Source organism: Sporobolomyces salmoneus, assembly GCF_050403485.1.
Source record: "Sporobolomyces salmoneus JCM6883 DNA, S_salmoneus_JCM6883_v1_ctg40, whole genome shotgun sequence".
Lineage (NCBI taxonomy): Eukaryota > Fungi > Basidiomycota > Microbotryomycetes > Sporidiobolales > Sporidiobolaceae > Sporobolomyces > Sporobolomyces salmoneus.
Genome location: NW_027481123.1, coordinates 117288 through 140049, shown reverse-complemented (window position 1 = coordinate 140049; position 22762 = coordinate 117288). Strand labels below are relative to the sequence as shown.

Genomic DNA, 22762 nt, shown 5'->3' with positions numbered 1-22762 from the left:
CCTCGTAATTCTTGGGGGAGGCAACGAGGGTTACTGCTGAGGACTCGTTCAAGGCGTAATCGTGCAAGGTCTTGGGGGGATCTTGTAGAGAATCGGTGCACGACTATTCCTTGATAGTCGTAGTTTTCATCGTGAGATGTTAATGACCGGTCCAGGGTCCCCCGTTTTGAAATGAGAATTCGGAGCGAAAATTTTCGACATGTTAAAGTGTGAGAAATGAGAATCGGCCCAAAAAGCTCCAAAAAGTAGCATATGTTAAAGTGAGAAAAATGAGAAACGAGCGCAAAAAGTGAGGAAGTTCCCGGAATCGGGCCTCGGGAATCCGAGGAATCGGTTCGAGTGATAGCCACTGTGCTACGGGCCACGAATTTAAGTTGTCAAAATTGTGACACAGGTAAGCGTTGATCGGATTTCGGAGACCTTCTCGCAAGGCCTGTCGAGGAATCGAGCTGGCCGCAGGGGCGCTTCGCGGGAGCGAGTCTGACAACTTCAGAAGTCTATCCCTTCAGTTTGAGAATTTCGAGTTTGCGAGACTTCGAAGTTTCGGAATCGTCGACGTCTCTCTCTCTCCTCATCATTTCTCGCCTCGATTCTCTCGGCTCGCAAGAATCATTTCTCGACAATTGTACGTTCGCATAGATCTCAAGAGCCCGCCCGCCTCCCCTGACCTCAGCCTTTCCCGCCCTCCTCCCCGGTTTGCCTCCCCGGCTTCGCACCCTGCCGCGGTCCCTGACCCAAAGGGTGACCAGCTGCTTACGCAGCTTCACCCAAACCCTAAAAACAACTCGCTGACGCTCGTTCTCCGTTCGCTTTCCTAACTTTCTCTCTTTCCCTTCCAGACGAGCGCGAGCAAGAAGCGCCCATCCACTCACCGATTCCTTACGACTCGCCAGCGACCCCGAGAAGCTCGTAGGCTTAGTCGTTCGATCTGAGTAGCACCTGACCGACGCTAGAGGTGTTCAAACCAACGAGTTGAATGACATCCTCAAACCGAAGAAACAAAGCACAATTTGACCTCGACGACGACCACGATGACGATTCAGAGGTAGAGCAGTTGAAACAGAGGCTCCCTAGGATCATCGTTGACGAAGCAGTATCGCCGTCGAATCGGTCGAGCAGGAGAGGGAGTCGAGATGAAGAAGAACGGCATGTTGGTTTCGCAGCGGATCCTGAGACCGGGCGGGACAATGGTGGATGGACGAGTAGACATCATGAGGGAGAGCAGGAGTTAGGACAAAGCCGGAACTCGAAGGAGAAACACACTTACCCTCCATCTTCGACAACTGAGGAACCTTCGCCAACCTCTTCCAACAGCGGTACAGGCGACTCGGGGAAGAATACATCGTCGAAGAAGAGTTGGTCAAAGAAGCTTAGAGGTCATTCACCTTCAATCCCTGAATCGCTCGCGTGGGTACCGTCAAAACTCAACTGGAAAGGCTTGCGACGAGTGCTTCGCTCGATGATCGCTTCCTGGTGTGGCTTAGTACTCAGTGAGTCAACACAATGACCTTGTAATCCTCTAGCTGACCGTGAACTGCTTGTGGAACAGTTCTCGCACATCCGAGCCAAGTCGCGATGGGGCGAGCTGGATTCCTCGCAGCGAAAGTTTCAATCGTCGTCGTTTCAGTCGTCCTAGGGTACAACTTGTTACTCAAACCGAATGCTGTACGAGTCGAGGAGAGGGAATATGGATCACCCAAACTGAGATCAACGATGAGTGAACTAAAGATCAAAGTACCAGGTCCTGAAGCTGTAAGCTCCTCAATGCTGAGCTTTTCGACTGCGATAGAAACTAATGAGCTCCTACATGTGTGTAGTTGTTGACGAAGGAAGCTCCAGCTAGATCTTATCATGAAGCACTTCGTCAGTCTTTCACTAAACTATACTCGTAATCTCTGGCGACTTGCTGCTGACTCTCCCATATTCACATAGGTCCCGACTTGAGATACCTCACTCTCGATTCCTGGGTCAGTTCCTCCTTCTTTCATCGCATTTCCATTTCGAAAAACAAAACCTGACTCTTCTCTCCTCTCTAGTCTGGAATGACCGGCCAACATCTCACAGCCCTGTCACTACTCTACCTCGCCCAATTAACTCAGAGGGTCGCGATCATCCCGAGTTGGAGAGACGCGGATCATTACGGAGATGCGATGATTAGGATGAGCGATTTGTTCGATTTGGAAAAGTATAGGAATCAGACCGGAACTCTCTTCGTAGAGTGAGTACCCCTCATCTCTCACTCTTCTACGCGGTGAGTTGATGTTGGGCTCCACGGGTCGATAGGTGGGACGATGTGAAACCTCTCGATCGAGCACACGAGAAAACTGACACAGACGAAATTGGGGTGAGCTCTCAGTCCTTCTCCCTCATGCACGTTTCCAAGCTGACCTTGATTACGATTCGCTCAGTGCGTGATGGGTAACAACCCTTTCGAAGGAGGTCGATCCTTCTGGGAGCACAACCTCGCCCAAACCGTTTGGCGGGTCCCTCGATCCGGTGGATCTCTCGAACATTCGATCGAATCGTTCGTCCTATTCGATTTCGACCAACAAGATCGTTACCAACGAATCAAACAATTCGCGAAGGAGAACAACCACACTTTGTCGTCGATTCCGAAGAATATGCTCGAGGATCAGTTGTTGTGTTATTCGAATTTGTGGGATTTGAATCATGCGAGTGCGCATGCGGGTGGAGTGAGATGGTATGATGGATTTAAGGGACAGCAGAAGGAGAAAGGGGAGTTGAAGGAAATGTTGCCAATTTCGCAAAGGGGAACTCATCCAGGTAAAACTCTCCTCTTCTCCTGTTTTCTCTAATATAGCTTGTGTTGACGACTCTTGGACGTGATCAGAATGGTGGGCGGTCGGTCAATACATCGATGTGAGCTTTCTTTTCCCACTCCTTCTCAGCAGAAATTGTTGGAGAATTGACAACCCTATCTCGCTCGCGCTAGTTCTCTCCTGACGTTTGGAAAATCGCACTCAACGCAACTCTACATACCCTCAAGACGAAAACTATACCCAAAAACCTCGTCACCGTTCACCTTCGACGAGGTGACTTCAAGGTTCGTCCTTTCTTCTCAACAGACAATCGTTTGCGACCTGTAGAGTTGACTCGATGCTCTCGGTCATGTAGGAATGGTGCTCGACCGGTCACAATTGTACTCCGGCTATCGATCGTTACGTTGAAAAAGTAGAGCCGATGCTCGCTTCGTCTCCTCCAGGGACCAAAGGTGAGCGAAAGGGTCTCAGCTTACTCTATGAAATCGACATAGCGTGCTGACGCCTTCGTTCGTCGCAGTGCTCGTAACAACCGACGAACAAGACGACGAAATTTTCCTTTCCTCGATCGACGCTCTCGGTTGGTACCGTATCGACCACCGCAAACTCGGTACCTTCTCGATCCTCGAATCGAAGTACCGAGACGCCGCTCGGTGGTACGACGCCGCGATCGATCAAGCGATCCTGAGTTTGGGTTCTTCGTTCGTTGGAACGAGTGGAAGTCAGGTTTCGTTAGTGACGGAATTGAGGGTTGCCGCTTGGAATGGTGGTGAAACGGATCTCGTGGAGAGACCCGCTTAGAGGGTATAGTATAGACTCAGCGCCAACGACCTAATCTCGCTTTCGATACCCGTTACATAGTGTTCAGTTCTGTTCTTTTCTGCATATCTCATTTTAGCATACTTCCTCGCCCTGTATTGTCATCGTCATCATGTCGCATCAACGACCCTTCCGATTCTGTTTGGCGAGCGAGCGCGGTTCGGAGAGAGGAATCCGACTTTTAGGCTCACTCAACTTCATCATCTTCACCTCTTCGCGTCCGGTTAGAGCAATCACCTCACGCCGAGCTCACTATACGCCCTAGATTCCGGTTCGAACGCCTCATACAGCTCCAGTCACCCGCCAAACTTCTTGATCAATAACTTTCTGATTTCTCTTTCCCGGAGCCAACACAGCTCGACAGGAGTGGGAGGGGATGGCACGCGTGATCTCACTCACTGATTGGTACGCCACGATAGCGTATCGAGATCACTCCCGACGAGAACTCTGCCTCAAAGTGATCGGTGAATCCGACTCTTCGGGACAAGACTGTGAGGTCAGGGTAGTCATCAGGAAGAGCTCGACATTATTCACGGGAGCGTGGGAGAAAGGGTTGGACGAATTCAGACTGGTTGGAGAACCGTCGTTGGATCGGGCCGAAATAGCTAGTCAGTCTTCTATTCCTCTCCCTATCTCGCTGAGCTTGGCTGACGAATCGATGGGAGCTATAGATGTACCAGACGAGTTCAAGACTGCGTTCTCGCAAGGAATCCCTCCAGATTGGGCTTCATTACTCAAAGAAACCGTTTCTCGTTCTTCTCCCTTTCTCTCGACTCTTCCTCCTCATCCGTCTTCCCCTATCGCATCAACTTCGAAACTCCCGCTCCCATCGTCGTTACCTCTGAAAGAAGACTCACTACCCTTCACGTTTTTCGATCTTGGAACTGGATATCGTTTGAGAGGAGGAGGAAATGAAATTGGGTCGATTAGTGAATTAGCGGAGAAGATTAGGGATAGGAAAGGGAAACAGAGGGCAAGGGATCAGGATGAAGAATCTGATCCGCCGATGACGAGAGATGGAGAATACGTCAAAGAACGAAAGTTGGAGCTTGAAAGGGAGAAGAAGGAAAGAATGGAAAGGGAGAAGGAGCTCGAGACACCTCGGGAAGCAGATCCGCCTTCCGAGACGGAGCGACGAGATGAAGATGCAGAGATGGTCGGACCAGAGGAAACAATCGCTGTCAAAGATCTTCCGAATCCCCTCTCTGATCCGCCTCCGAACGAAAACCATGAATCTCCACCTCTTCTCCCGGTTGCAGCAGACCCTCATCTCAAATCAACATCACCCCGCAAATCACCTACTCCAGACCCTCCTCCAGCTCCCGCTTCCTCCTCTCTCAGTCACTCGAAACCTCCCTCCTCCCACCTCGACTCCTCAACCCAGATCGCCATCTCCGCTCTCGTCTCAGCATTCTTCAAGCGAGGTCTCCCCACTCTCACGACGACCGAAGGTCCGTATGTCTCGTTCATCAAGGACATCACGGAACCGGTTCGAGAAGTCCTTGAAACGATTTCGACGAGAATCGATCTCGTTGTTCCGGAAAGACATCGGAGGAGGAGGATCAAGAGACCGGCGAAACAGTTCGAACTCGTCGTGGAGCCTGCGGGAGGTGGATCGAAAGCGGCTATAACAGAGACGGCGCATCCTCAACAAGCTTGCCGGATCGAAGAAACGAAAACTGCTGAGACTCTACCGCGTTCAGAAGAGAGTCCTGCCTCCGAATTAGTCTCAGCACCGGTCCTCTTCGATCAGAATGGAGACGAAGACGTCGAGATGGCGATAGTCGAACCGGAGAAAGATGAGGAGGAGGAGGAAGTTCCGACCATCGAAGCGAAATCAGCGATTGAGACGAAGGAAATCGAGGAGGAGGAGGCCACTTCAGCTAGAAGTGAACCGGTTGTCGAAGAGCAAGTACAAGTGACTATCGGCGGATCAGAGCAGGAGGAGGACATCCCTCTCGCGGGAGAAGGAGAAGGAGAAGGAGAGATGCAGAAACCAGAGCAGCCAGTCGAAGAAAAAGGAACGACTCCTGCTTTGGATGGTGAAACCGCGAAGGAGAATGGAGATCTGACTCTTCACTCGCCTGAGGTCGAAGCGGAGGACGCTAGTCGGAATGAGGGAGAAATGAACGAGCTGGAAGGAGCGGATGGGTTTGGGACGCTCAAGGAAAGCACAGTCGTTGAGGCAGAAGAACAAGCAGGAACGAGTGAGAGAGCGGACGTCGATGGATCTGAAGAGGAAACAGAGGGTATGGTCGTCGTCGAAGAGAGTCAAACGGAGATCAAAGAGGAGGAATCGAACGACTCCGCTCCGCAGATCGCTCAGGATATCGAGATGGAACAAGTCAATCCTACTGCAGCCGACGAGGATGCGTCCGACGAGGCCGAGGAGAGTGAGGAGAAAGATGAAGAGTTCGATGAGGAAGACAGCAAGTTCTTCATCAAACTCTCTCCTCGAGGTATGTGATCAGCATTACCTGTCCGCGCGCGTTCGTGTTGACCCTATTCCGCGCTGTAGTCACTGGTCAGTTCGACGAGGTCGTCCCCCTGAAGCTCGATTCAAGTTCTCCCCCTCCTCGACTCAGTTCTCCTCCTCCTCCAGGTGAGCTTTTCGTCCGCAGTCAGGGTGCTTCAACTCACCTCGTAGTTAACCCTCTGCCTTTCTCCACGACAGCGCTCAACTCCGATGAAGAAGCAGACAAAGGACCTTTCGTTCCCGCGACAACTACTCTCCCTTCCCCTCCCGATTCTTCCTCTCCACGTTCGACTCCCGAACTCGCACTTCCTCGTACTCCCAGCTTCTCCGACTTCTACGAAGCTTCCGATTCCGAGAACTCGATCGATACGGCCGCGCAAGAAGTCGCTCAATTCGTTCAGAGGGAAATAGGTCACAGCAGCGATGGATTCGAGGAAGTGATTAGTCCGTCGAAGAAACGACCGTCAAAGACGATTAAACCTCCAGAGGCGGTCGTCGAGGAGGAACAGAAGGAGGAGAACGGTCAAACGGCTTCGATCACGAACGGAAACGGTCACGATGCATTTACGCCCGCAACCTCTGGTGCTCCCGCGCTCGAACAAGAACCCGCGTCACCTCGGGGGGTGGAACTTCGACACGGTACGGCTCTCGCTAGATCTCCAACTCCAACGTCGGCGCTTGTTCAAGACAACGCCCAACAACCTTCGCCGGCTCGAGACCTATCCCTCTCGCCTGGCCCTGCCGCCGTCCATGAGACGCTTCCCGCCGATTCAGAACAGTCGGAGCCGGTCTCGACAAAAGAGGTTCTTCAAGTGGCGCTCGAAGCATCGCAATCTCCTGCTCTCGTGAAACCCTCTCCTGTCGCATTATCGACATCCGAGAATGGCGATACCTCGACCATACCCGTCGCGACTCAGCCTATCGAAGTTGAAAGTCAACCCCTGTCGAAGCCCTCGACTCTCGAATCTGAATCTCGTCCCTCTCCGTCCGGTCTTCGCTCTCCCGTTCTCCAAGCTGGTCCCGAAGCCCCCTCGAATCCGGAAGACGTACAGGAAGGGTTCGAACGATCTTCGAACGGTGTCCTCTCCGCCCCGCCTCTCGATCAATCGGCCGTCGCTGGAGAATCTGTCGAAGAACACCAAATCGTTTCGCCTGAATTGTCACCTGGCGCCGTCGAGGAGAAGGAAGTCACTCAACAGGACGAAGGCGAAGCTGGCGATAGGCTCGAGCAAATCCCAGCAGAGATCGACGCTGAAGAGTCGTTAACAGAATTTGAGCAAAAGGAGGAGGTCCAGGTTGATCCGCAACTACTCATCGCACAGATCTGTGGATACGTCGAGGAAGAGGTCGAGGTACCCATCCCGAATCAGGAGGAGGAGGAGGCGGAGGAGGAGGAGGGAGATCGACCTTTCGAAATCACCGAACCGACTTCGACTGTCGAAGAAGAAAACGATGAGCCTGAATCTGAACTCGAGATGAATGATTCGCTTGAAGTGATCGTTGAACGTCTCAATGCGGGAGTCGTCGAGCCTACGCCGGAGCAGGAGGAGGACGAGCAAGAATCGAGAGCCGAAGAATTGATAAGCGAGGAAACTCCGAAGGTTGAAATCGATGAAGAAACTCCCGCTCAAACGGTCACGACTGTAGAGGAAGCTGAATCGAGCGGGCAAATCGGGGAGACCCGGGAGAAGAGTGTAGAGTTTGAGACTGGAGAAGTTGTTACGAGAGGAAAATCTGTCGAGGTTTGTCCCTCTCTTCTCGTCTTGTCTCCTCGCCAGTTGCTGAGCCGTTTCGCCGTCCCACAGAACTCTCCTCCGGTTCTCGACGCTCCCAGTCCCCCTGCAGTCCTTCCCGCATCAACGAGTCAACCTCGTCTCGAGACTCTCGCCAAATCATCTTCTCAAGCGAGTACTTCTTCCTTCACGAGTCAAGCGACCGAAGCAGCTCTTCAAGCACTTCGTAACGAGCCGACTACCCCGGAGCTCCCGAGAGTCGAGGAAGACTACTCACCAACTTTCGATCAACAAGATTCCGGTGGAGGATTCGATGAAGATGAGCGACTGCCGTTCTTCGACCCCGCAGGTATCGAACCTTCAACCTTGTCCGTTGAAGAAGACGTCGAGCCGAATGGTGATCAAGTCCCAACAAACGAGTCTCCACTCGAAATTGTCGAATCTCCCGCCAAAACGCTCCCTGTCGAGAAACCTGTCGAATCGATCCCCGTCGAGAAACCAGTCGAATACGCTCGTCGAACGAAACCGAGCGTCTCTCGTCGTCCGCCATCTCGATCAACTTTCGTCGGAGTCGAAATCATCGTAAAGCCCAGACGTCCTCGACGTCAAGTTTCTCTACCTCGAACCCTTTCCCTCTCGAGCCAAGAACCTCCTATCGCCGTCCCTCGTCTCCCTTCCCCTTCTGCTTCACCCAATCCGGCTGCCGAGCGCTCTCCGAGTCTGTATGGCGATGCCTTCGAAAAGGAGGAGAAAGAGAAGCCTTCTACCTCCAAACCTCTCACAACAACTCCGCTCGGCTCTCCGCGTCGTTCGAGATCACCTTCGGCGCCAGTGCAAGGCGGAAACGTCTCTTCGTCGTCCGAGATCAGGTCTCCTCCTCCGAAGCGACGAAAAGCAGGACGTCGCAAGAAACGAACGGGAGATGAATCGAAAGTCGTCGAATCAGAGTCGAAGGGCGAACCTCGAATCGCTGCGGAAGAGGAAGAGAAGGAGGCGGTCGAGGTACGACGTACGGCAAAGGGAAAGGGAAAAGCTCGCTCCTTCGAACTCAATGAAGACGGGATTAGTCTCTCTCCTGAAGTGGAACGTCGCCAAGGTCGGAAACGTCCAGCTCCAGTAGCAGAGGACGAAGGAGAACCCGTCAAATCTCGCAAGATTCCGAAAACTCGCGACACTCCTCCGACTTCGAAGCAAGATCGAAGAGTTTCAACTGATTCGGGGCATGGTACGGCTACTCCCGAGATTGAATCGATTCCTTCCGCCTCCTCGAGCAAGCCTCGTTCCTCGAAATTGGAGGCTACCTCTCGTAAACCCGTTCAAAGTTCCTCCTCGAGACATCAACAAGTTGCGAACGACTCGCCAAAACTCGCTCCCGATCATTCTGCATCGACGAAGAAACCTCGTCGAGAATCGAAAGGTGGCGTCGAGAAGGACAAGGTATCGAAAGTCGGAAGCAAGCGCGCGCGAGATCCAGATCAGGAGGCGGAGGAACCCGTTCAAAAGAAGAAGCGAAGTCCATCAAAGGCGAAGAAGGTCGAGAAAGTCGTTGTGCATCCCGAGATTGAACACGACGAGGAGGAGGAACCGGTCAAATCGAAGCGGAGCTCGGCCAAGACGAGTAAGAACAAGCCAGATGAGGAGGAGGAGGAAACCCCTCGTTCACCCTCGCCGCTCGATGAAGATTCAGCCTCCGAACCTGAAGTTTCTTCGCCCGCTTCAACCCCCAAACAGGGAGGATCGAAAGCTACGGCTGCGCCGAAGAAACGTCGTAAACGCAAGAGTATCGTCATGCCTCGAACGAAGAAACGCCCGAGTACGACTCCAAAAAAGACCGTTGTCGCGGCTGAGTCGACGGAGAGGCTATCCCGAGCGAGTAATGTGAAGAAACAAAGGAAAAAGGAAGCGGGCGCGAAGAAGAGTGCGAGTCCGGAAAAGAAGAGGAGGAAAAGTTTTCAAGCCTCGGAGTCGGAGGATGGGGAGGATGAGGAGTACCGAGGGGAATGAGGAGTTTGTTCACTTGGTGGGGTCCGTGTTTGCCATTTGCTTTTACTCTCTCTGTTGTTGTCATCTCTTTCATCTTTTGGAACGGAATTTCACCTTTGTCCCAGATCACTTGTCTCGCAGCGTCTGCTTCGTCTGCCGAGACTAGCTCTTAGCGAATCGAATCACCAATGCGAAACAACCAGAGCACCTGGAGCGCGAAGAGAAGAGAGTCGAAGATTTCGCGCAATAGCTAGAAGCGAAATACGCATGTCGTGAAGTCATGCGAAGACAGTTTCGGAGTAGAGATGTGAGAGTAGAGAGCATCAGTCGTATCTCACCGGCGTCCGAGCTAAATCTAGTGAATGACGGCAGAAGAGGGAGAAAAGCGAAAACTGCGTCGGGTCAAGCCGACCGAAGCTTGGGATTGTTCGCGGAGTCAGCCGAGCCGAGCTATTAGACTCCTGCACCGTATCGAAGTAGCTTCATTGCCTCTTGAGGTTGCTGATGCCGTGTAACAGAGATTCCGAGATGAAAAAGTGGGACGCAGTTTTCGAGAGTAATATCGCATCAGGACACAGACGCAGAGCACAGTAAGCTGTATGTAGTCGTCAGAAGTGGTACGGGTCGTCGGCTCGATTCGAAGTGAGGGTGAAGAAGCAAAGAGAGTTTCTCCTTCTTTGGATATCGGATCCCTCTCCTCCTTCACCTCCACTCAGCTTATCTCTCGCCGACCATGGCTTCCTTACGCTTATACACATCGAATGCATCTCCGTTCTGCCTCAAGGCGAGCCTCCTTCTCCTCTTCTCTCCCCCACCTCCGAGCTCTCCGGATATCTAACATCCTCTCTCCTTCTCTGTGCAGATCATGGTCCTGATCAAAGAGCTCAAGCTGTCCAACATCTCCTTCGACTATTCCGTGAAAGCGTTCCCGACCTCTCCCACAACTTCTCACTCGCACCTCGCTCCTCTCGGCAAGATTCCAGCTCTCTCAGTCCTTTCCCCCTCTAATGAAGTCGAATCGACCTTGTTCGGATCTCAAGTGATCGGTCAATACCTAGATCATCTTTCAGGAGGTGGGAAAGCGCTACCTTCGCTCGAGAGTGGGAAAGGAGGGTTGGAAAGGTTTGATAGTTTAACGACGGAAGCACTCGCGGATGGGATTTGTGAGGCTGCTCTGGCATTACGGTACGAGCGGATAGAACGTGTGAGCTTAGCTATCTGCACCCTTCTTCGTGGACCGAGTTCTAAAGCGCTGAACCAAAGCTCAACTCCGTTTAGCCGAAAGACCTGATCTGGGACGATTGGACGAGTGGACAACTATCCAAGATTACGAGGGCCATCCCGATGCTCTCGAAGCGTGTTACCGGCATCGATCCTTCGATCGCAGTTCTTCCCCTCCACGGCGTACGTTTTTGTCTATCTTCCCTCTTTCGAAATCATTCCGCTGATTAGGCTGAGATTTCGTTGACAAATGCATAGATCGCAGCAGCTATCTCTCTCTACTACGTCGATCGAAGAGCAGCCGATTCGAACTGGCGAGAACTCGAAGGAGGTCAAAAGCTTGATGAATGGTATAAAAAGATCCAACAACGAGAATCTTGGAAGTCGACTCCCTTTGTGAGATAGATTCATTCCCCTAACTTTCCAATCTCTCTCTGTGTGTGGAAGTCTCTGTGAAGCGATAGGTCGTAAGAAAGGTGTGGTGAGCAATTGTGAACTGAAAGAAGAATTGCAAAGACGAACGCGAGTAACCTGACTGCGAGTGCGGGGGTGCGAGAAGACAGAGAGAGAGGGGGGTGGTTAAATGACGTGAATAATCCTAATGGTAAACAAAAATCCCTTAAATGAAAACAATCCAATGATCCAAAACATCCGAAAGAAACAAAAACGAGAGACGAGAAATAGACACAACGATGCGACATGAAAGCGAGTGCTGATAATAACTGAAGAAGAGGGCCTTTTTCTTTTGTGTAGGTTGAGGGTCGTAAAGGATCGTGAGGGAGGGAGGAAGGAAAAGTACGGCTGAGGGAGGAAATGCGAAAAATAGATAAACGAATGTCGATAGAACTGATTGAGCATGACCCTCCTTTCGAGAGAGGAGACGGAGATGAAGAATGATGTATATACAAAGTTGTGAGAGAAGCGGGAGGAGAGGTCGTTCAGATGAAAGCGTAAGCTCTTGGTTGAGACGCTGCCGATTCGATGGATTCATTCTTCTTCATCATTGTCCCCGTTCCTCCTCCTCCTCCTACTCCTGAGAATGTCGGTCTACTAGTCTGTACCGGAGAAGGAGGGAAAGATCCGTATGACGAGGAAGAAGTGAGATCGGAAGAAGTTGTCGATGCGAAACTTGGGAGGGAATCGTTTGTCCTTGGTCTCGAAGAGCACTGCGAGACCGAGGCGGAGGAGATGGAAGAGTTTGATTCGGATCGACCATGACGAGGTCCAGAAGAAGTGATGGTTTGATCACGATCGTGGAGGTTTAGACGTTCGAGTGCAGGAGAGAGGGAAAATGGATTCGAGGACGAAGTGAGGGAATGGGTTCGGGAATGTTGTCGACGATGTTGTTGGTGACTCCTCGTTGTTTGAATGTATTCCAAGCAAGCGGATGCTGCTAGAGCTTCTTCTTTCTGTCGACGAAGGTCGCGGAGTTGAGAGGCACTAAATTGAGATTCATCGAGAACCTCACTCGCGAGTTGTGGTCGCGAAGGAGAGGAGGTCATAGGGGTGGGAGATTGTCTCGTCTGTACAGGGCGTATCTCAGCGTCAGTCCGAGACGAGAGAGCGAGAGTGGGAGAGGGAGAGGGAGGAATGCACTGACCTCTTCCACATCGTCTTCTTCCTCCTCCTCGTATCGCCCCTCCTGCTCTGACTCGTGTAAACTATCCCCTTGACATCCAAAATCGAAATCCCCTTTACTCTTGAACCGTCTCAAATGTTTCTTTGCCAATTCAGCCAACGAACTCTTCTTCTTCAACGTGCGTGAACTTCCATTCGGCGTGCTGTTACTACTACTCGTGATACTGTCGAGGGAGTTTGAGCGAGTCATCTCTATCTGACGGGTTGAATGGGTAGTCGGAAGGTGATGTGAGGGGGAATGGGAAAGGAACGGGTTCCTGCAGAATTGAATTCGTAAGAGAAGAGAGAGAGGGTTCGTGCGGATCCTTTTCGGGGTATGAGGCTAGCTTAGTCGATTCCTTTTGCGTGTCGTGAAAGGTAGGTTTTGAAGAGGGAAGAAAGGGACAACGATTCTCAAGACCAAAGAGTTTCTCGCGTCAATACGCGATGTTGAGTCGCGAGTTGTTCTCGTCGGGAATTTCGATTCCCAAGACCCTCAAATCGTAGCTCGAGAGATGATAAAGCGATGTGAAAATGCAATAAACTTGTACAGCGATGGATGGTTAGCGAGAAGAGCTAAAGTTTTCAAAGTCCCTTCTCATGTATCCCTTTTCTTCCTACCTCTCTTCCCCTTCCCGGACTACTCTTTACTCTTCCGTGGTCGTCGACTCTTTCGTTCCCCTCGATGCAACAACCTTTTTCCTCAACAACCCTTCTTTCAATTCATTTTCCCTTTGTCTCAATTTCGGATCTTCCTCCGGTTGCCTTTGTTCCCTCTGTTCATCCTCACAACGTCAGCTCGGATCAGGCGAACAGAAAGAGAGAGAAGAGACGAACGGGTTGATCAGATTCTTCTTCGCGAGCCCAACGAGATTTCGAAACTCGATCTTCTCCTACCCTCTTTTTCGCTGGCGGGGGACTCGCACTCCTACTGACGCTCCTACTCCTGCTTCGACTTCGGCTCCTGCTCCTCGAGATCGCTCTACGTTTCCCATCCCTTCTCGATGAAGGTTCACGCTCTCGAGACCTACTTCTCGACCTCGATCGGGGGGAACGAGACCTTGATCTCGAACGCGAAGGAGATCGCCTTCTCCTGTCGTTGTAGTCTCCACGATCGCGTCTAGGTGGTGGGGTGCTTGATCGTCGACGAGCTCGGCGAGATGAGGCGGGAGGAGTCGAGGATTTTCGACGACGGCGAGGAGGCGGTGAGCGAGAACGAGAGATGGAACGAGAGTAAGACCGGGAACGAGAACGAGAACGAGAGCGAGGGGATCGGGAGAGGGAACGACCGCGGGGAGGAGGGCGCTGGAAGAGCGAAATTTGATCAATTTTCGCCTTTTCGGGAGGAAAGAATGGTGAGCTCACTCTGAAGTCGTCGCGATCTCGGGGCGGCGGAGATCCACCTCGCCTGTACCCGCCATCTCTAGGTCCACCCCGTTGTTGCTGCTGGTATCCTCCTCTACCTCCCCTTCCCGAATCGTAACCTCCTCTCGAATACTGAGGAGGTCTATCCCTATCCCTATCATCGAACCTTCCTCCTTGTCCTGGTCCTCCTCTGAACTGACCCCCTGGCCCTCCTCCTCCTCTCGATTCCATTTCCCTCCTTCTAACCGCATTCATTTCCTCCTGTTTCCTCCTCTCGATCGCTTCCTTCTCTGCTCGTTCCCTCATCTCCTTCTTCTTCTCCTCCAACAACTCCTGCGGTACTTTCAACGGACTCGATTGTGCCGAAAGGAGCAAGTTCCAAAGGTGTTCCATGAAGGGTGCCGTCTTCTTTTCGAGGAAACCGGTCAAGAGGATTTGAAGGTTTTTCGCATCGATAATCTACTCCCCGAACCCCGACCGTCTCAGTAAAGATAGAAGGGAGAAGGGAGAAGAATGGAGAGGGAGGGATAGATAGGAACGAACGGGGTTATCAGGATCTTCGAGGAGAGAATTGATGTATTCGATTAAAACGTCGTCTTCGAATCCGAGCAATTCGATCACTTTTTTCGCGATCCAGGGCTTCATGACCGCAATCTCTACCTTTCGCATGTCGACCTGCGCTCAGTCCACGATCGAGTCAGTTGCGTGGCAGCGGAGAGGGAAAGTAGCGAGACTTACTTTGGTATCGAATGAAGGAGGGAACGTCATGCGTTTACGGAGCATCGCTTGTTTGTCTTTGAAACGAGGATCCTATGTATTATCATCCAGTAAAGAGAGTTAGGCGAGGGAGAGAAGTCAGTGTTTTGATCAAGAACGGGAACTCGACGAGGTCGCTCGGAAGATGAGTAGGCAGTGAACTGCTGGTCAAACTCACCTGATCCGTACTAGTGCCCTTGAAGAACGACATGCTTCAGGTCTGACGAGTGAACGGTCAGGAGTCGAAAGAGCCGGTGACGCTCTCTCTTCTCTCCTTTTTCCCCTCTATCTCGCCTCGGAACGACATGTCCTCGTTCGATCAATCGAGGGGGTTCACGATCCCCTCTAGCTTTACACGACAAGAAAGCTGGAACGCATCCGATGGATGGAACTCTGTCGGCACTCCTTCCGCTCCTCCCTCGAACGCGCCTCCTCTCGCTTCTTCCATCTCGTCGTCGAATGGGTTTCGAAACTACATGCCACCACCAGCGACGAATGGAAGGGAGATGGATTATTCCGTCATTGATTCCGAGCAGTTGGTCCGTTCCGGAGGGTTCAACGAAGCTCACAACGGTGATCTACTGGACGAGACCACGTCGAGAGAATGGGAGTTACCTCCGCAAGAGAAGTGTTCGGTACATTTGAGCCCTCAGTTGGAAGGAACGATTTTACAAAAACATCACATATGGATTCTGACATCTAATCAAGCCGTACGCTCTTCTCTCGATTCGTTTCCTTTCTCTCAGACTTGAAGCTGATCCTTTCTTCTCGATGTAACGTGGTAGAAATCCTCGGTCGAACGACGTTACTCTGATTTCGTTTGGTTACTCGATTGTCTCTTAAAACGATACCCATTCCGACTCTTACCTACTCTCCCTCCGAAATCGATTCAGTATCAAGGTCATTTCATTGGACAAGACGAAGGGTTCTTGGAGAGAAGGAAGAGAGGGTTGGAGAGGTTCGTGAATTCTTTAACTAATCATCCAGTAGTGAGGAAAGATGCGATTTTACAGAAGTTCTTGAATGAACCTACAGTAAGCGCTTTCTATCTAGTTTCAATCGGTGGAAAAGAGGTTACTAAGCCGTGCGAAGTCGTTCACAGGACCTAACTTCTTACCGTAAAAACCCCTCCAACTATTCCCTCCTCGAAGAATCTACAACCCTCACTCTCTCCTCCTCTCAACTCTCTTCTCTCCCTCGAAACCTCGAAGCAAAGCTCCAATCCGTCCGAGCGCACCTCCCGCTCCAAATTGAAACGTGGACGAAACTGAGTCAAATCGTCGATCGATTGGCACATCGAAGGTTGAATCAGTCAGTCGAGTGGGACAAGTTTGCGAAAGGTCTAGAAGTCGCCGTCGAGATTGAACAGGGTACTTCGGAGGCGAAAGTGAATGGGATACTCCCGAGAGAAGAGGGAGGAGAGCAGGGAGAGGGACTGGAATGGAGACCGAGGGAAATGAAGAAGCTCGAGAAGGAACTGGGCATCTTGAGTAAGAGTGTCAAGGAGATTTCGAACGAGGAGGAAGAGAGTGCGAAGAGGTTATTGGAGGGTTTCGTCGAGGATGTGAAACGGGTGAGCTCGAAGTCTCTTCGTATCACGGTCGATCAGACGGAAACTGACGGTAGAATTCGATGTGACTTAGCATCGGGAATTGTATTTGAACCTGAGAGATCTGTTTCATCGACAATCAACTCTCGGAATCGATCACCTCGACAAACTCGAGAAACGACTTTCGTCCAACGTCTCCAAGGTAAGCGACTTCTTCCTGCTCTCTATTCCTCTCCGGTAACTGTACGCGAGTCGCTGCTGATGAGCTCGTTCTCCAGTTGGAATTGCTTCAATCGACGACCCCTTCTCCGCCCTCCTACGCCCTCGACTTTGACAAACTCTCGACTGCGGTTGAACAAGACAAACGATCAATCGAGCAGACTCAACGAAGGAGAGAGTTCATCAAGTGGTGTGTTTGGAAAGAATTGAATTGGGTTTTCAGATCTAGTACGTCCAGACTTTCTCCCTCTTGCGAGTGGACGATATGAGCTGACCGTTGTGTCGCGCGTGTGCGTAGCGAGTCTGTTGAGGAGGAATATGAAGAGTTTCGTCGGGAGCGAGAAAAGGTTCGGGATGGGATTGGAGAGGGTTTGGAAACAATTGGAAGATGGCGGGTTGGGGGATGAGTCCATCTGAATATAGGCAGAGTCTTCCGTGGTGGTTGGGCGATGTCTTCCGCGTGTTATCAGTTTTCAGCTCATTTTCACTATTTTCGTCTTTCGATACCCCTCTCTTAATTGTTGTTACTCCCTCGATTATCACGAGCGTTTGTTGTGTATTTGTTATATCACTCCTCGTTCCTACTAGCTGAGGGCGCAAGGTTGTCGACCGTTGCTGTCGCAAACTTACGTACAAGCTTTCGTACACTCCGGCTGAATCGTCGGGAAGCCAATCGGGAGACCTGAACGAAGGAAGAAGCCAGACGGAGCAGGTACGCCGGGACATGGACAGGGCGGAAGAAGGGCGAATCCACTGTGGACGAAGACGTACGGAGCCAAGACACGAGTTCGACATTGAAGGAGCCGCCCTATCAGCCGCATCTCGGGGGGAGGCAGAGCCACTCCATGACAGAGCTGAGCAGTGAGCAGCGACTCCTGTTTCCGATCGCAGACTAGAGACGATCAGAGATGTACAGTACCTGAGTCTCCACGTGATGCAGATCAGATGGACAGCCTTGCCGGTCGCCGTTCACGATTGGTTCACGCCGTCCTCCTTTACACGACTCGGCAGTGAGCGCAGAGGAGTCGTACAAGAAAGCGTTCCGGAGCAACGAGTTCATACGGAGAACTCGGAGTGGCGACCGTCTCTCTCCTTTCATTCGAGATCGAGAGCAAGCGCACCTCGGATCAAGCGACAGTACGTAGCAGAGGATGTTCTGGTCGGTCGGTTCTGGAAAATGTATGATCGACGAGGGAGATTAAAGCAAAATGAATCAAGAAGAGGGTGAGTTGCTGAGAGCAAGGAGCTCCCTCGAAGCTGGCGATCGAGGGGGTTCCAGCAGACAATGAGGTTGATGTGAGCTCAGTACAGTCGAAGGTAGAGCCATCGAGGTTGATGCTGGAGAGCGAAGGCACGAAGAGAGAGAGAAGTTGAGGATCGGCGCAACTTTCCCTCGTTTCTCGAGTTCTCCACGCCTGCTACGTTCACCACGAACTACACTACACACTTCAACAAGCTAGCTAGCCTACGCTTCTACACTTTCCCCCCCTCTCCTTCGACTCTACGCCAATTGAAGCCCCTTCGAGTCTTCATCCTCCTCGGATACAGAGACCAGAGTTCCCACTCTCGCTCTCTTCAAAGTCGTCTCCGATATCGTTAGGCGCAACCAGAACCTAGAGGACTCCAACTCGAAGTAGCCACAAGCGGCGTAGTCAACACAACACTCTCTCCCTCTCTGAGTGAGTTCATTTCCAATCTGATCAAGCATTCTCGTCCTCCTTCCCTTCGACTTCGCGAACGCTCTAGGGTGGGGCATTGTTGGCAGAAGTTGTACAATGCAAGGAAGCGATGTAGCACGAGGTCGTTCCCCATTCATTGCCACAAGATTAACTCACCCTTTCGTCTCTTCCCTTCAGACCTCCACTCGATCACCTCGAAAACACTTCTCTCACAACTGTCAACTCCCGGTGGGTTAAGCAGTCGGAAGAGTCTATTACATCCCCTTCTCGAACTTGAGATTCGACTAGGTTTTTAGGAAGAAGAGGTCTTCTTTCCTTTCTATCTTTTTCCCCCGGGAACAATAAGCGCGTCCGATATCGCTGTGAGTTGTTCACCTCCTCTCATCTGTCTATTCGCCAGGCTGACTCGTAGATCACTGTCCTTCAGACGCCGACGTTCCCTTCGGAAAACACAAATTTAGAAAGCTCGAAAGAAATCACTTCGGATCAAAAACCAAAGAGAAACTCTCGATTTCGGAAGAATACACAGACTCGAAAACCTGCGAAACCCTTCCTTTATATTCTTCAGTCGTCCCGACGTAGGTTCCTCCGCCTCTCTTCTGCGTCGAGTCTCGCGTTGACACTTTGACCCCTCGCACGTACGCAGTGAAAAACCCCTCTCGTCTCCAATGTCACATCGTTGGAACGATTTCGGTGGTTACACCGACCACTCGTTGAACCAGTCAACGTCGAGCAACTACGAACCGACGAACGACGAACCGTTCAACTCTGCCTTCAGGGCGGCAATACAAGAACAGCAACAAGAAAGAGGCACCTACCACTCTACAGCTCAATCCGTCCACGATAGTCCGATAACTTCGTATTCAGCTTCGGGAGTGATGGACAACTCGAACAGCGCGATGGATTACCCAGCTTCTTCGACTTCTTTCTACGAATCGATGGGAGGAGGTCAAAGTGTCAACCCGGCCGCGACGATGGACATGGATTACGATCTGAGTGGTGTATCGAACGTCGTTGGGTCACCTGCGATCGCGCGAACGGCTTCGTTCGACGTGGGAATGGGAATGAGCGGAGGACCGACGAGGGCGACGAGTATGACCGGATTAGAATCGAGGATGGCGAAAAATCACAGTCAGCAATACCGTACGACGAGTGCCGCAGAGGCGTTCGCGAGGTTACGAGCTGGAAGTATCTCGATCACGCCTTCTTCTGCTCAACCCGGTTTGTCGACCACGATGGAAATCGGAGGAAGTTCGAGCGGTTCAAGTCATCAACAACAACAACCACTTCACCCTCCCGTCGCTTCGGCAGTCCCTCGTTCGACGAGAAACTCGATCCCCGACATGCCGATGCGCGCGTTCTCCTACCCTGCTCGACTCCCTCAAGTCTCTCCTCGTCAATCTTTCTCTTCCGCTTCTCATCACCCTCATCAGAACCTTCATTTCTCTTCTCCCGTCCCTACCTCTTTCCCTTCCTACCAATCGAATCCCCCTTATGAAGCGACTGCGGGACCCACGTTCGACATGTACGAAACTCCGGCCGATATGGCTTATTCTCTCAACGAAGGATCACTCTCTGGCTTCGCGAACGGGATCGAAGCACCCTCAGCGACGACGACACCAACTCCAGAAAGTTACCGCGCGAGACAACGGTCGATCGCGAAAGGAGGAGGATACTCTCATCGACCTCCGGAACTTCAACCTCAGCCTCCGCCTGCTCCTCAACCGTCACAGAATTCTACCGTCGCGACTACCCCTCTCGGTCAAACTTCCCTTTACTCGGCTTCCGGATTCGATTTGATTGGAGTTTTGGCTCGAGTCGTTGGAAGGAAAGATCCGGTGATCAACCTCGGTTCGATCGATATGAGTTGTTCGTTCATCGTCTCAGACGCGAAGGATCCGGAATTGTCGTCGATTTACGTTAGTGAATCGTTCTGCAAGTTGACGGGTTACAACCAGGAAGAGATCCTCGGACGAAGTTGTGAGTCTCTCTCTCTTCCTCGCCTCGGTTCGTTCGGTTGGGCGTGACTGACTCTTTCGGGGTGTCATCTTAGGTCGTTTCCTTCAAGCTCCCGGAGATCAACCTGTTCGAAAAGGAGAGAAACGACGATACACCGATTCGAACGCCGCTCATCATCTTCGAACGAACCTCGAGAACTTGCACGAATGTCAAGTCTCTCTCATCAACTACCAGAAAGGAGGGAAACCGTTCATCAACCTCGTCACGTGTATCCCGATTTCGTGGAACAACACGGGAGAAATCGATTTCATCGTCGGATTCCAAGTTGATTTGGTCGATCAACCGGCGGCGATTCTCGACAAGACGACGAACGGTTCCTACGTCGTCAACTACTCGATTGTTCATGCGACAATAGCGAGGAATCCTTCCCTCTCGAGCGCCGACGTCGCGAGCGCGATCGAACAACTCGAAGAAGCGGCTCTCGGTTTTTCTTCGTCGCATCATCCTCATCAACTCGAGAAACCCGATTCGACCATGTCGATTCAATCGGTCAGGGAACAAGTTTCGACGACGGATCCTTCAGAAGTTATCGATCTCGTTGCGCAACATGGATTGGCTTCGGTCTCGAGTGATGCGATCAGGAAGCAGTTCATGAGGCTCATGGTTGATCAAGTAAGTTCTCACTACTCTTCTCCACACTCAAGACTGCCGGTGCTGACTCCCGCTTCCTGTTTTCAGTCGGACGACCTCATTCACGTTCTTTCGCTCAAAGGTGCTCTTCTCTACGTCTCTCCCGCCGCTCGAAATCTCCTCGAGTACGAACCGAGCGAGTTACTCGGCAAGACTCTCGCCTCGTTCTGTCACCCTTCCGACATCGTCTCAGTCCAACGCGAACTCAAAGACGCTGGAGCTTCGAATCATGCGAGTGTCAACCTCGTTTATCGAATCCGACGGAAGCATTCGGGATACATGTGGTTCGAAGCTTCTGGACGACTTCATCTCGAACAAGGAAAGGGAAGGAAGTGCGTCATCCTCAGTGGAAGACCGAGGGAAGTTTACAAGATGTCGTGGCAAGACTTGGAGCGAGCGGGAGGAATGGGAGAGAACGAGTTCTGGGCGAAAGTCTGCGTCGACGGAATCTTCCTCACGGCGACTCGATCAGCGGCAAACGTTCTCGGATCCGACCCGAAATTCGACGTCGTCGGGAAATCTTTCGTCGACCTCTCACCTCAGAAGGACGCTACGGGAGTCATGCGAGCCCTCGTTACGGCCGCCGAAGGTACTCCGTCTCAAGTTCAACATCAACTCGTTGGACCGAATGGACCTGTCGACGTCGTTACTCATTTCTACCCGGCTCGAACGGATCAGGAAGATCATCCCGCTCCTCCAGCTCTTCCCGCCGTCGGTCAGAAGAATGTCTCGGTCATCGCCCAAATCAACCTCCTATCGAGCGAGATGAGTAAACGACGGACACCGTTGATGCCTTCGAAAGCCGCGAATCAATCTTTCTCTGATTCGACTTCGACTCCGACTCCTGCACGAGCTACGACTGGACCCGTCACCCTCGCCCTTCCAGCATTCGGAGGTCGAGCGTCTGGAGGTAGTGCTCCTTCGACGACCTCACCCGCTGGATCTTCGTTCTCAGCCGTTCCCTCGACGTTCAAAGCTCTCGGATCGCCTAACGCTCACTCGGACAACGTCTTCGACGAGTTGAACGTTACCCGAGGAACGAGTTGGCAGTTCGAATTGCATCAGATGAGGTTGACGAACAAGAAACTGAGGGAAGAAAAGGAAGCTTTGTCGGCGATGAAACGAAAGAGGGAAGAATCGGTGAAATCCGCTTCGTCAGTGAAAGGAGGCAATGCTCCTCGAGCCTGTGCGAATTGTGGAAGAACGAGTTCAGCAGAGTGGAGGTCTGGACGTAAGTCCAAAACCGTTTCTTTTTTGAGTCTCTGATCGATACTGACTTTCGTTCGATTCCTCTTCAGCTACCGGACCGAAAACTCTATGCAACGCGTGTGGTCTTCGATGGTCGAAAGCTCGTTCGCAAGCTCAAGCCGCCGACGGCAAGAAGAAAGGAGGAGGAGGAGATGCATCTTCGAGTTCAGCGACTCCTGTTCCACTGCAACCGCCGAAGAAGCACGTCATGATCAGTTCCGGGTCAGAAGAATCTCGACCGGGCAGTGGAAGTGACAGTCGAGGAGGAAACAGTACAAATCCAACGACGAATTCTCCTTCGAGTCAAAGTTATCCGAAGGCGTTTTCTCCTCCGGATCACAAACAGCTTCAACCATCGCAAGGTTTCGCGCCTAACTACGGAGAATCACCTGCTCAGCCTTCATTCTTCTCATACCCACATCAACACCAGTCTCCTTCGTACTAGACTGTATATTCCCTTCTCTCTGTCTCTTCGTCTTTTCTCCTCCGACATATTTTTCCTCTTTCTTTTCCCATTCTCTCTCTCTTTCCTTCTCTCGCGACTGATATACGAATGTCGTTTCTTTTATCCCTCTCTCCCTCCTCTCTGTCTCAGCTGTATATGTTTGCCCTCCCTCCTCCTCCTTTCCTCTTTCTGATTTCACATCATACACTCGTTCTATTGCCGC

At 51.8% G+C, this 22762-nt stretch overlaps 7 protein-coding genes across 7 annotated transcripts; 5 read left to right on the top strand and 2 right to left on the bottom strand.

The window, feature by feature from the left end:
• Positions 1 to 976: 976 nt before the first annotated feature.
• Positions 977 to 3581, top strand: JCM6883_003147 (uncharacterized protein; the record flags this gene model as incomplete). Its single annotated transcript, XM_076633567.1, has 11 exons — positions 977 to 1490; positions 1550 to 1752; positions 1818 to 1863; positions 1933 to 1967; positions 2037 to 2218; positions 2284 to 2344; positions 2409 to 2784; positions 2852 to 2880; positions 2954 to 3064; positions 3136 to 3232; positions 3301 to 3581. 11 exons carry the CDS (start codon positions 977 to 979, stop codon positions 3579 to 3581), a joined length of 1935 nt encoding a protein of 644 aa, XP_076486491.1.
• Positions 3582 to 3975: 394 nt separating this feature from the next.
• JCM6883_003146 (uncharacterized protein) lies at positions 3976 to 9812 on the top strand (the record flags this gene model as incomplete). Its single annotated transcript, XM_076633566.1, has 5 exons — positions 3976 to 4207; positions 4271 to 6058; positions 6118 to 6201; positions 6274 to 7817; positions 7881 to 9812. The coding sequence occupies 5 exons, from the start codon at positions 3976 to 3978 to the stop codon at positions 9810 to 9812; spliced, it is 5580 nt and encodes a 1859-aa protein (XP_076486490.1).
• An 844-nt stretch (positions 9813 to 10656) lies between these two features.
• JCM6883_003145 (glutathione S-transferase family protein) lies at positions 10657 to 11417 on the top strand (the record flags this gene model as incomplete). Its single annotated transcript, XM_076633565.1, has 3 exons — positions 10657 to 10995; positions 11070 to 11195; positions 11271 to 11417. 3 exons carry the CDS (start codon positions 10657 to 10659, stop codon positions 11415 to 11417), a joined length of 612 nt encoding a protein of 203 aa, XP_076486489.1.
• A 533-nt stretch (positions 11418 to 11950) lies between these two features.
• Positions 11951 to 12840, bottom strand: JCM6883_003144 (uncharacterized protein; the record flags this gene model as incomplete). The annotated part of the gene is made up of 2 exons (XM_076633564.1): positions 11951 to 12535; positions 12613 to 12840. 2 exons carry the CDS (start codon positions 12838 to 12840, stop codon positions 11951 to 11953), a joined length of 813 nt encoding a protein of 270 aa, XP_076486488.1.
• A 436-nt stretch (positions 12841 to 13276) lies between these two features.
• JCM6883_003143 (PWI domain-containing protein) lies at positions 13277 to 14961 on the bottom strand (the record flags this gene model as incomplete). The annotated part of the gene is made up of 6 exons (XM_076633563.1): positions 13277 to 13405; positions 13467 to 13934; positions 13995 to 14453; positions 14538 to 14669; positions 14733 to 14804; positions 14929 to 14961. The coding sequence occupies 6 exons, from the start codon at positions 14959 to 14961 to the stop codon at positions 13277 to 13279; spliced, it is 1293 nt and encodes a 430-aa protein (XP_076486487.1).
• Positions 14962 to 15055: 94 nt separating this feature from the next.
• On the top strand, positions 15056 to 16935 carry JCM6883_003142 (uncharacterized protein; the record flags this gene model as incomplete). The annotated part of the gene is made up of 6 exons (XM_076633562.1): positions 15056 to 15460; positions 15536 to 15784; positions 15853 to 16323; positions 16394 to 16501; positions 16578 to 16746; positions 16817 to 16935. 6 exons carry the CDS (start codon positions 15056 to 15058, stop codon positions 16933 to 16935), a joined length of 1521 nt encoding a protein of 506 aa, XP_076486486.1.
• A 1930-nt stretch (positions 16936 to 18865) lies between these two features.
• Positions 18866 to 22539, top strand: JCM6883_003141 (uncharacterized protein; the record flags this gene model as incomplete). Its single annotated transcript, XM_076633561.1, has 4 exons — positions 18866 to 20177; positions 20251 to 20828; positions 20895 to 22077; positions 22145 to 22539. The coding sequence occupies 4 exons, from the start codon at positions 18866 to 18868 to the stop codon at positions 22537 to 22539; spliced, it is 3468 nt and encodes a 1155-aa protein (XP_076486485.1).
• Between the last annotated feature and the right edge of the window lie 223 nt (positions 22540 to 22762).